Source organism: Leopardus geoffroyi, chromosome X (genome assembly GCF_018350155.1).
Source record: "Leopardus geoffroyi isolate Oge1 chromosome X, O.geoffroyi_Oge1_pat1.0, whole genome shotgun sequence".
In the NCBI taxonomy this organism is placed as follows: domain Eukaryota; kingdom Metazoa; phylum Chordata; class Mammalia; order Carnivora; family Felidae; genus Leopardus; species Leopardus geoffroyi.
Genome location: NC_059343.1, coordinates 104,844,800 through 104,857,385, shown reverse-complemented (window position 1 = coordinate 104,857,385; position 12,586 = coordinate 104,844,800). Strand labels below are relative to the sequence as shown.

Below are 12,586 nucleotides of genomic sequence, written 5' to 3'. Positions count from 1 at the left end.
ATATATGAGGTACATATATTTTTTTATATATACAAGCGAATATATATATATGAGTTAAATATACATATATTTATATATGAGGTAATTATATATTTACATAAATGAGGTTAATATTTATATTTACATTTATATGAGGTAAATATACATATTTATATGTATATGAGGTTATATATATATATACATGGTAAATATATATATATATGAGGTATATATATTTTTATATATTTGAGATAAAGATATATATGGGGTAGCTATATATATTTATATATAAGGTAAATGTATATGTATATATACAAGGTAAATATATGTATATATTTTTATATTGTTGAGGTAAATATAATATATTTATATATGAGGTAATTATATATTAATATAAATGAGGTAAATATATTTATTTACATCTATATGAGGTAAAGATACATACTTATATAGATGATCTATATGAGGTAAAGATACATATTTATATATATATGATGTAAATATATATATTTATATATGGCAAATACACATATATATGAGGTATGTATATTTTTTATATATGTGAGGTAAATATATATATTTATGCACATGGGGTAAATATACATATATTTATATATGAGGTAAATATATATTTATGTATCATGGTAAATATGTGTATATTTTTATATATATGAGGGAAATATATATATTTATATATGAAGTAATTATATATTTATATAGATGAGAAAAATATATATTTCATATACGAGGTAAATATATATCTATATATACATGAGATAAATATATGTTTATATATGAGATATATATGAGTCAAATATATATATCTGAAGTAAATATGTATTTACATAAATGAGGTAAATATATTTACATCTATGAGGTAAAGGTACATATTTATATATATGAGGTATATATATTTACATATGAGGTAAATATATATGTATTTATCTTTATATAGGAGGTAAATATATACACTTATATAAATGAGGTAAATATACATATTTTTAATATGAGGTAAATCTATATAGCGGATAGTGCAAACCGTTTACGGTAACTGAAGAGGAGCTGAGAGAGAAGTGGCTGCAATATGAACCTAAGTACGCAGGGTCCCCCTGTAGCTACCAAACACTCACATTTCCTCACTAAATTCAATCGCAGCCAAGCGTCTCTCGGGATTGCAGCAAGTGCACATTCGTTTCTTCGTGCAGACAATTGTCTCGGCTCCTTCTAGCCTCGTGGTGGCCTATATTTTAGATTTCAAATTCTATTTAAGTAAGGATTTTAAGAAGGCCGGTTGGCTGCTGCTCTGAGAGCGGTGAAGTATCCGGTGTCATTTAGTGGAGGTCCGGACAGGCGCACCGGACAGCTTGGGGATCGTGGAGCGCAGGTCCTCAGTACAGCCCCGGCCCCACGGGTCCATCCCCCCTCCCCCGCACCGCGAGCGGTCCCTCCCACTGCGCCTGCTTGCTCCTTGCCCACGCCTCCCGCTGCCTCCGCCCCCTCACAAGGGGCCCCCCTGCGTGGTCCCAGCCGGCGTTCGCCTCGCCGCCGCCCGGCCGGCCGCACTTCCCGCCCTCGCCTAGATCCACGCCTCAGTTGCCTCACTAGGACGGCGCTCCGCTCCCGTGGGTCCGCGCTCCTCGCCTCCTTTCCCGCCCTCGCGTTCTGGACTCGGTAGGCTCCACGCTCTGCGGTCGCACCCGCCTCTTGGCCCCTGAGAGCACGCGCTCCCCGCTGACGCGGAGGCGCCGCTGTCCCCGCCGCCGCCACGGCCAACACGGGTCCCTCGCGCCGCGGCCGCCGCGGCCGCCGCCGCCGCCGCCGCCGCCGCGCCGCCGATGCCACTGCCACCGCCGCCGATGCTACTGCCGCCGCCGATGCCACTGCCGCCGCCGCGGCCGCTCGTCCGCCGCCCACCATGGTCCCGCAGCAAACAGGTAGCAGGAAGCGGAAAGCGCCCGCCGAGAGCTCGTCGTCTCAGGGCTCGGCGGCGGACGCAGAGGGGCCGCTGCTGCCTAACAAGCAGAAGCGGCCGGCAACGCGGCGCTCGCTGGTGCACTACCTCAAGGACCGCGAGGTGGGCGCTCTGGGCGGCCCCTGGCTGTCGGGCTCCAAGGGCGAATTGCCCGGCTACGCGGTGCAGAAGTTGCCCGAACTCTTGAGGGAGCGTGAGCTGGCCCTGGGCACCCTCAACAAGGTGTTCGCGTCGCAGTGGCTGAACGCCAGGCAGGTCGTGTGCGGCACCAAATGTAACACCCTCTTCGTGGTGGACGTGCACTCGGGGCAAATCACGCGCATCCCCCTGATGCGGGACCGGGGGCCCTGGCTGGCCCGGGCCCAGCCGAGCTGCGGCATCCACGCCATCGAGCTGAGTCCCTCCAAGACGCTTCTGGCCACCGGGGGAGAGAACCCCAACAGCCTGGCCGTCTACCAGCTGCCCACCCTGGACCCCGTGTGCCTGGGCGACCGCCACGGCCATAAGGACTGGATCTTCACCATCGCCTGGATGAGCGATACAGTGGTTGTGAGCGGCTCCCGCGACGGCACTGTGGCTCTGTGGCAGATGGACCCCGACATGTTCAATGGCAGCATCTCCTGGCAGAATGACGCAGGGCTTCCTGTGTACACCCACATCCGTCCGAGGGACATGGAGACCATCCCCAGGTCCAGCACCAGCCCCACTAACCACAAGGTGCGGGCCTTGGCCTTCAGCGGCAAGAACCAGGAGCTGGGAGCCGTGTCCCTGGATGGCTACTTCCACCTGTGGAAAGCCCGGAGCACTCTGTCCAGGCTGCTGTCCATCAGGCTCCCCTACTGCCGTGACAATGTGTGTCTGACCTACTGCGAAGAGTTGTCCCTGTACGCGGTGGGCTCTCAGTCCCATGTCTCCTTCCTAGATCCACGCCAGGGTCACCAAAACATCCGACCCCTGTGCTCCCGAGACGGCGGCATGGGCGTGCGCTCGCTGAGTTTCTACCAATACATCATCACCGTGGGCACGGGCCATGGCTCCCTGCTCTTTTATGACATCCGTGCCCAGAAGTTCCTGGAGGAGAGGGCGTTGGGCAGCCCAGACTCCTGTCCTGGGCCCTCAGGAAGGAAGCTCAAGCTCACCTGTGGCAGAGGCTGGCTCAACCACGATGACCTGTGGGTGAACTACTTTGGTCGTATAGATGATTTCCCCAACGCGCTCTACACCCACTGCTACAACTGGCCTGAGATGAAGCTCTTCGTGGCTGGAGGGCCTCTCCCTTCAGGCCTCCATGGGAACTATGCAGGCCTCTGGAGCTAAGGATGGCCAATGTGTTCTCAAAGTGCCCAGATTTACTTTCCAGTCCCCTCTCACTTTCTTCTTCACGCTGTGTTTTGTGCTTTTTAACTCAGTGTGGCATTTGTCTTCCAGGTTGAAAGTGCCCAATTTGCCTGTCCTTAGTGTATGAGAGAGAGGGAGGTGTCCTTCAGGCAATCAAAACTTGGCTTTAATACCCTTTTACACCTTTGCAAACCATCTTTTTGAATTCACATTACAAAGAGTTTTGGCTAACTCTTAGTTGTCTTTTTTGAGTTACATATTCTCTTTTTTTTTAATGTTTATTTATTTTTGACAGAGAGAGAGAGAGACAGAGCATGAGCGGGGGAGGGGCAGAGAGAGAGAGGGAGACACAGAATGTGAAGCAGGCTCCAGGCTCTGAGCTGTCAGCACAGAGCCGGATGCTGGGCTCCAACTCACAGTCCGTGAGATCATGACATGAGCCGAAGTCTGACGCTCAACCGACTGAGCCACCCAGGTGCCCCAACATATTCTCTCTTTTTAATGCTATGTAGTCATGGTTTTAGAGTTCTGTGTATTTTCCTTTTCTTTGTTTTCCATTGTCAGTATTGCAATTATACTGTGTTTAGTTATTTTTCGTTGCAGATAGATGGTATATTAAGAACATGCTTAAAAACAGGGTTTCTAATCCGTTCTGGAAAGTTAGCCATCGTTTTATAAAGCATTGTTGCAATTGGAAAATATATTCCAAATTCTACATTATCAACTTTGCAAACATTCCATTTGCAAATTGTAATCGAAGGTGTTTATAGTTTCTAAGTTGTTGTTGCTAAACATACTTTTTAAAGTTTTTCTCCTTAAAAAAAAAAGTTGTCATAGAATCTTGTCTTCGTACCAAAATCTCAGTTTGTCATAACACTTTAAGAATGCAAGGGTTTTATTCGTTGAATGTTCAGAATTACTCTGAAAACCCAATTGATCTTTTTCTCCTTCAATCCTTATTTAATTTTTAATGACCTGTTGTAAAATAAACAAATGTGTATTTTTTCACTTCTTGCCTTAGTACTATCAAAATTTGTGAATTTATTTGAATGCTTGTTGTTTAAAGAACTTGCACAGAGTTGAAGTGCCACCATTCAACGCAGGGATTCTAAGTATAAAAATGTAGAATGTATGGCAGGTTGGGGAGAGTGTATACCAATCCAAGATATAGACTGGATATTTTTGCTGTTGCTGTTTTTAATACCAAATATTATATTTCATTATATTTTAAATTTTCTAATTCTGCTGAATAGTTAACACAAGAAAAACTGTAAAGGACAAAAAAATGATCCCAGTCCCTACTCCTTCTGAAAAAGATGCTTAAGTTTAAAGTCCAAATTAGTAAGATTTTATTTTGTGAATTTCAAAGATTCTTACCTAAAGTAGAAGAAATATATTAAAAAGTAGTGATGTTATAGCCCTCAATGTAATAATATACTGTTACCAAGGACACAGGAAGTTTGTTTCAAGAAGATGGTCTGGAGATTAAAATAAATGGGATTTGGTTGAAGAAAATTCCTTTGGGATCAGATATAAATGATATTATGTTAAGAAAAATAGTTTGTATTTTTCCATATATGAGAATATTGGAAGTGAAAAGGAAGATTGGCCCTTCCTCAAAACTGGCCAGGTTGTGCTGACCTTGGATTAGTTTTGTGGCATGTCTGTTTTTTCTTAAATGTTTTGGCACTCAGATGCTGCCTTGGTGTCCGTTCACTACATGCTGTTCAGTTGCAAATCTGAACCAAGTAATACAGTGAATGGTACTAAAAATGAATTAAGAAATACAGAAAAAATAAGATTTTGTTTACATAGATTGTCTTAACAGATTTATATAGTTGTTATATAGCAATAAATTGTATTTGTGTGCATGTATGTGTCTCCAACTCAGTCGTAACTGTTTTGAGAGCAGAGAATATAATTGTCATCTTTATATTCTCTCATTTCTCTGGTAATGCCTAACAAATCATAGGCAATCAGTAAATATTTACTGAATGAATGTATTTCCCTCTGGAGACCTAATGTTCAAGACTGTGAAAAATAAATAAATGCATAAACACATAAATAAAAGTTAACTCTTAAATAGTATGGGATCCTGTTTTGTCCCCCATCCCCCTTTTTCTTTCCCCTAATTCCTTTCCCATTCAGGCCCTGTTGCTTATCTGTTCATAAACTTCTTCATATGGGATAACAGAAGATAAAGGAAAGTGCATAAATTTTCGATGTTGCTAGAATTTAATATTTTCACCTACAAATACTTAGATTTGAAGTTTTCTTCAAAGCATTCTATGTTTGTTTTTTTTTCCTGGAAATTAGTTTTGAAGCATCTTTTTTTGTAGGAATTTGCCTTCTTACCTTACCCAAAAATAGTTATTTGCTGAAAACGTCTTTAAATGTTACCTAACAACTTCACCAAAATATTCATTGTCTGTATAGAGTGTTTTTTATAGTATTTGGTCATTATTTGGGGACATTGGAAGAACATTTTGAGAGGAAATAACACTTTTACATGAGGTGGAGTTTAAAGAAAAAATAGAACATCTCAGATTTGTTCCTGGGCTTGTCCCTTAACTTCATCATTGACTCACTCTTAACTTTCTCATAAATTAGAATATATTTTTTTGATGCTGAATCACATAACTTGCCTTTTAAAAACACTAAATAGCCTAATTATGTATGTATTTATATTATGTAGAAGTTAAATTATTTTGAAGTATTTCCTACTTCAGGGACAAAGTGATCTACAGAAGTACAATTAATTGTGTAGCTTGTGAATGAAATAATTGAAAAAGTAAAGATGCCAGAACTCCAGGAAACCCATAAATGTAGTTCACTTAAAATACACAAGGGATATATATTTTCATGTGCAAATTACCTATTGTGGTTGTCTGATTACCTATTGTGGTTGTCTGAAAACATTTGTATTATAGGTTTTTATATTTATGTGTTAAAAATGTTAGTTCCATTTATCTAGCTACATATTGACATATTCCTCCTCAAATATTGCTGACTTGAAAATTTATGTTCTTCACCTTTACTCTTTGGATAAATTAATCTCTAATTTTTTTGAAGAGAGAAGAAAGAATTGACTAACAAAGGATATCCAGTGAAATAAATTGAGATGAGGACTCTGGAAAAAATTCATCTGTTAAATATGCTTTAGCACTAATGATAAAATTGGATTCTCCAGAGGTTGACTTTTTTTCCGGCTATACTCAGTGTTGAACAAGTTTTCAAAATTTTTCCATTAATTACTAATTTAGAGTGATTTTACAAAATAATTCACAAAGCCCTCCCGGATGTTTTACTGACAGCTTCCTAATCTCTGCAAGTCTTAGGTAACTCAGCTGCATTAAACTTGTCACTATGTGAGCGGCTCAGGGATGCAGTTCAGTGACAACAACACGTACTACTGTGAAAGGCTGCATAGGACACAGGTGTTTGCTTTAAGAGATGTTATTTTAAGATCTACTGATAGGGCTGCCTAAAACTATTTCCCACTACTGGCCTGCTGCAAACCCAGAGAAACATAGCTTTGAAGTGTGACATCAGCAAAAGGGCAATGTGATTACAGGAGGTTGCCATGAAACAGGCTAATCTTTAGGAAGAAGGGGTCTTTAACTGCTAGGTGTTGTTTTGCACAGGCAATGGTCTTTGCTTCATAGGCCCTTCCTCCTTTTTTTTTTTTTCTTTTAAACTTTGTGATATCCCAGAGTAGTATGCATTTAACTTTTTCATGCTTCCATAGTGAATTTTTTTTTATTATCTTAATAGAGCAGTTATTAGATTGTAATGCAGTGAACTATGTGAGCATCTCACTACTCCCTCCGTACCCCAGTTTGAATGTGAACTCTGTCATCCCAACACCTAACACAATAAGCTGCACGTACATGGCACTGGGAAGTCCAGAGAAATTACTGATACAATGATTTATTGGCATCAATTATTTTATCAGATTAGTTGACCAGAATATTTGCAACTGTAATAAGGATTAGGTTGATGGATGAAGAATATCTTGAAACAGGCCCCATGGTAGTGATCATGGCAATTCATAGCATGGAATAATGTGGGTAGGGCAGCAGAAATTTTGATTACTTAACAGTTTCATAGAGAGATGATAGTGGATCTGGGCCAGCAAGATGAAATGGAATAATATTTTAGAATCACAAAAACCTGGGTTTGAATCCCAGGTCTATTATTTTCTTACTGAATCACCATGGGTATGTTGCTTAAGTTCTCTAAACCTGGCCTTATATTACTAATTGTTCAATCCCCAGAATGTAACATGCTGTCTAATACATATAAGCCCTCTACTGATTCTAGTTCTTTTCCTCTGCAGATCCCTACTAATTCTGTTAAAGGTATATGTACTTTTTTACTTAATTATTACAGTTTTACAAGGAAATTTTTGTGTACATTGTGGAAAGTGGGACATATAAAAAAGCAAAATATAAGAAAACAAGAAAAACCTCATTTCTATCAGCCAGAGATTACTACTATTTAACAACTTAGTGTATAATTTTCCAGATTTTTTTTCTTTACATAAATGTACCCATCTATGTCGTCACTACTAAAATGAGAATATTTTGTATAGTTTGGTTTGTAATCTTTTTTCAGGTAATGATTCCATCTTTTCATGGCAAGAAATATTCATCCTAATTAATATTCAGGATGTTTTTAATGTGTACAGGTTGAAACTCAAAATGGATGACTTGATGCACCACTCAGGAAATTGTTTTTATTACCAGAAATCATTATAATAACATATCAGACATTTAACCCAATACAGTATCCCCTCTTATCTGAGGTTTGGCTTTCTTCGGTTTCAGTTACTCACCCTCAACCACAGTCAGGAAGCAGATGATCCTCCTTCTGACTTAGTGTCAGAAGGTCAATGGTAGCCTAATGCTACATCACAATGCCTACATCATCCACCTCACTTCATCTCATCACATAGGCATTTTATACTCTCACGTCACAGGAAGAGAAAGGATGAGTACAGCATAGTAAGATATTTTGAGAGAGAGTACATTCACATAATTTTATTACAGTATACTTTATAATTGTTATAATTGGTCTATTTTATTATTCATTGTCAATATCTTACTGTACCTAACTTATAAATTAAACTTTGTCATAGGTATGTATAGGAAAAAACATAGTATATAGGGTTCAGTACTACCTGGGGTTTCAGGCATCCACTGCAAGTCTTGGAATGTATCCCCCTCAGATAAGGGGGTTGATTATATGAGATTGTATACTTACTTAAACCTCAAGAGTTAATCGTAAACATCATGTAGTGATAATCTTTGTCTAGATGCTCGCTTAATTCAGTGATTTTCAGATATTGGATCATATCACAGTCATTTGCACATATTTGAAAAGTGAGAGCTGGTCAAGTCTCAATTCAAACCTACTGAAACAGAGTTTTCTTGTAAAAGCACCATTTTGCTTGAGTGTTTTCAAATTAATTCAATCAAAAGCAAATGAGATAACAACAACAAAGTAGGGCATCTGCCCTAAAGGTTTATGGTGTAGCAGAGGAGAAAGACATCTAATTCATTTATTATAAAAATTCACTAGTGACCGAAAAAGGTAAATACACTAGTAAGGTTATACTAAGCACAATGAGAATATGGAGGGAATAGCAAACGACTCTGCCTGGGAAGGTCATGGACAACTCCCAGAAGAGACAATGCTTGAGCTGGATCTGGAAAGAAAAATAAGAGTGGAGACGGAGTGCTAATACTGGTTTGAAAGTACATTGTGAGTGTATGGAACATAGGAGCACATACATACATACAGGGCTGTTGCAATTTGACCTTGTAGAATTTGAAGTAACTTCTAGATGTAAATGTCTGGTTGATAGTTTGAAATATGGATCTGGAGCTCATGAGAGAGGTTAGGACTAGAGATATAAATGTAAGAGTCACCTCTGTAGAAATGATACTTGAGAGAGGCAGGGAACAGTGTAGTACCTCAGAAGCTAGGTCTTCTGGTTCCCATTCCCAAACCTACATATATTAAATAGGTCTGTATATCAATATATACATGCATTACTATATTCCTGGTACATAGTATGTAATTAATGACTTCTAGGTAGATGGACAAATGAATGTTTGTTTAGTGAATATTAAATACTATTTAGTGGTCTCCAAAAAGTAATATTTCATCTTTTCATGTGGTAATGAACAACTTTTAAATTCACCTACTGCAATCACATTAACTAAATTAACTAAAAAAAGATAAAGGAAATATACCAAATGTTGCTGTTTTAAATAAAGAAATTTATATTTTGGTTAGAAGTGTTTTTGCGTCCTTTGTAGAATATAGGTCATTCTAGAGTTGGGCAAGAAGAAAGCTAAGTATTGATGATACCTTCCTTACAAATTGCTTTTTTGTTTTTCCATTTTGGAGGGTACAGTTCACTGAAGCAAACACATTGATGATGTCAATGAGAGTAATGGTGCTATTTTCACCCTTTCTAATGCCATTATTGTGCCATCCTCTGTTTCAACCTAAGGCATTAATGTTTCATGTTGATTAAATTTTAACATCTAAATTGCCCTTTTATGTTACACACAAATGATAAACTTGAATGTTCCAGTCAGAAGGCAGCAACTTTAGTTTCCTCTAGGCTCCTAGTAAATTCATCAACTAACATCCTCTAGCACCTCAGAAATGGCTCGTTTTTGTTTCCCTTTCTTTACTAACCCAGAGATATAGGGTTGTGTGTGGTTTTTGTTTTTGAATTATGCTTCATATGGCTAAAACTAGACCCCATTTTATATAATGAATGCATTTCTTGATATCTGTACATGAAGCACATTTTTGAAAACTGAATCATATATTCCCCCATTGACTAACATTATAATTTCAGAAGTGTCATCCTTATAATGGATTGATTTCCAATTGGCAGTGGTTTCTAACACATCACCACTGTCTCTACTTCTGAGACACGTACTTTAGTCTTCAAATAAAAGCTAAGTGATGTAATGGAATCCCTTATTTCAAAGAATATTAAAGGATATCTTCAGAATGTGATAATTTATGCCCTATTTCATTTGTGTAGAAAATGGGATTTCTTAAAATAGGATATCTTGTACTTTGATTTGCTATGTATATATTTATCACAAACCAGAGCAAATTCTGGGATACCCTCATATGTCATGCCTAAAGGAGTTCTCTTCTTTCTTTTCCTCTGGTCTTTATGAATATTGCCCTAAGCAAAGGTGTTTGACTCATAGATACTCCCAGGGATGATAAATAATCCTTTGTTTTTCTTCACTATTTTAACTTTTTAAAAACTCATAATATTTAAATCACTTTTTTAAAAAGACTATTTGGGCATCATTATGCTAGACTGACTGTGGCTCCAGAAATAATAAGAATGTAAATATTTCCTTAATTGCCTTCTTAATGATCAGGGGCTTTTTTTGTTGTTTGTAATTTGAGAGAGAGAGAGAGTACAAGCGGAGGAGAGTGGCAGAGAGAGAGAGAGCATGTTAAGCAGGCTTCACGTTCAGCATGGAGCCCAATGTAGCACTCTATCTCACGACCCTGGGATCATGTCCTGAGCCAAAAACAAGAGTTGGCCACTCAACCGACTGAGTCACCCAGGCACCCAGGGCTTTTATTTTATGACTTAAAATTGTTTTTCCAATTGTGGTAAAATACACATAACAAAAACTTTACCATCTTACACATTTTTAAATGTACAGTTCTATAGTGTCAAGTATATTCACGTTGTGCAACTGTCTCCAAGACTATTTCATCTTGCAAAATTAAAACTTTATACCTAACAATTTCCCATTTTTTACCTAGCCCCTGGTAACCACCAGTCTACTTTCTCTGAGTTTGACTATTCTAGATACCTCATAGAAGTGGAATCATACAATATTTATCTTTTTTGTAACTGGCTTATTTCATGTAGAAGAATTTCCTCAAGTTTCATCCATGTTGTAACATGTGTAAAGTTTTCTTCATTTTAAAGGCTGAATAATATTCCACTGTATGTATATATCACATTTTATTGATCCATCCATCTGTTGATGGACACCTGGGTTGCTTCCACTTCTTGGCTATTGTGAATAATGCTGCTATGAACATGGGTTTGCCAATATCTGTTCCAGACACTTATTTCAATTCTTTTGTATATATGCCCAGAAGTAAACATGCTGAATCTTATGGTGATTCTGTTTTTAATTTCTGTTTTCCATTATGGCTGTACCATTATACATTCCTATCAATAGTACACAAGTGTTCCAATTTCTCAACATCCTTGCCAACATTCGTTATTTTCTGTTTTGTTTCTGTTTTTGTTTTTGTTTTTGTGGTAGTGCCCATCCTAATGAGGCATGAGGTGTCAGGAGCAGTTTTTAAACTTGTTTCAATTTATAATTGATTTGTACAAATATTCTAGCCCAATCCTTAAGTACTAACCGTACACTACACATGGAACAGAATATATAGCTGTGATTATTGTGAGGAGAAATCATGATGATTTAAGTATGGGAAAGGGAGTCTTGAAACATATAAAACATATAGAAAGTCTATTTTCTTGATATATTTTCCTCAAAAAGGTACTCAGTTGGATAATTTAAAAATTAGAGTTAGAATCATCACTTTTTAAAAATCCCCAATACATTTGAGCTCCAATTTATTTACTTGATCAAACCTAGTGTTCCTGACTAGATGTAAGGAAAATTATATTTTAAGTGCTATCCTTGGTGTGTTTTGAGGGGGAAATTCATATATTAAAAATCAAATTTAGAAATAACTATCAATTATATTCTGCACATGGATATGTTTCTCACATTTGACCTTAGCCTGAAGTCTCTTAGGAGTGTCTTGGGAAATAAAGTGAGTTATAAATGGAGGATATGCCACTTTCAATGGCAGTTAGATAGAACAAAACATGACAGAGATGTTTCAGATTAGAGCAAAACATCAGAAAACTTGAACACCTAAAACTAATTTTAAACCCAATGTTAGAAACTAATTTTAAACTCAATGTTAGAAAATCTGTTTCAAATAATGAATGAAACAAGCTATGTCTTACTTTGCACTAAAGATTTCAGTAAGATCACGCACATTTCCACTCACTTTCAGTAATGTTAGTACAGTAAAATTAGATATTCATCATATTAATTCCCAAATAGTTTTTCAGCATAGTACTGTGTGTAGTACTGAGAATAGCAATGATATCCTGACATAAAAAGGATGCTTTATCTCTTCCACCTTTATTGGTCCATTTTTGAAAAAAAAAATCATTAGAGTAATTTAAAGAACTAGCAT

At 38.0% G+C, this 12,586-nt stretch overlaps 1 protein-coding gene across 1 annotated transcript; it reads left to right on the top strand.

The window, feature by feature from the left end:
- The first annotated feature begins 1,805 nt into the window (after window positions 1-1,805).
- LOC123594057 (DDB1- and CUL4-associated factor 12-like protein 2) lies at window positions 1,806-3,626 on the top strand. The gene has a single exon (XM_045470651.1). It carries the CDS (start codon window positions 1,895-1,897, stop codon window positions 3,266-3,268), a length of 1,374 nt encoding a protein of 457 aa, XP_045326607.1. The 5' UTR covers window positions 1,806-1,894; the 3' UTR covers window positions 3,269-3,626.
- The last annotated feature ends 8,960 nt before the right edge of the window (window positions 3,627-12,586 follow it).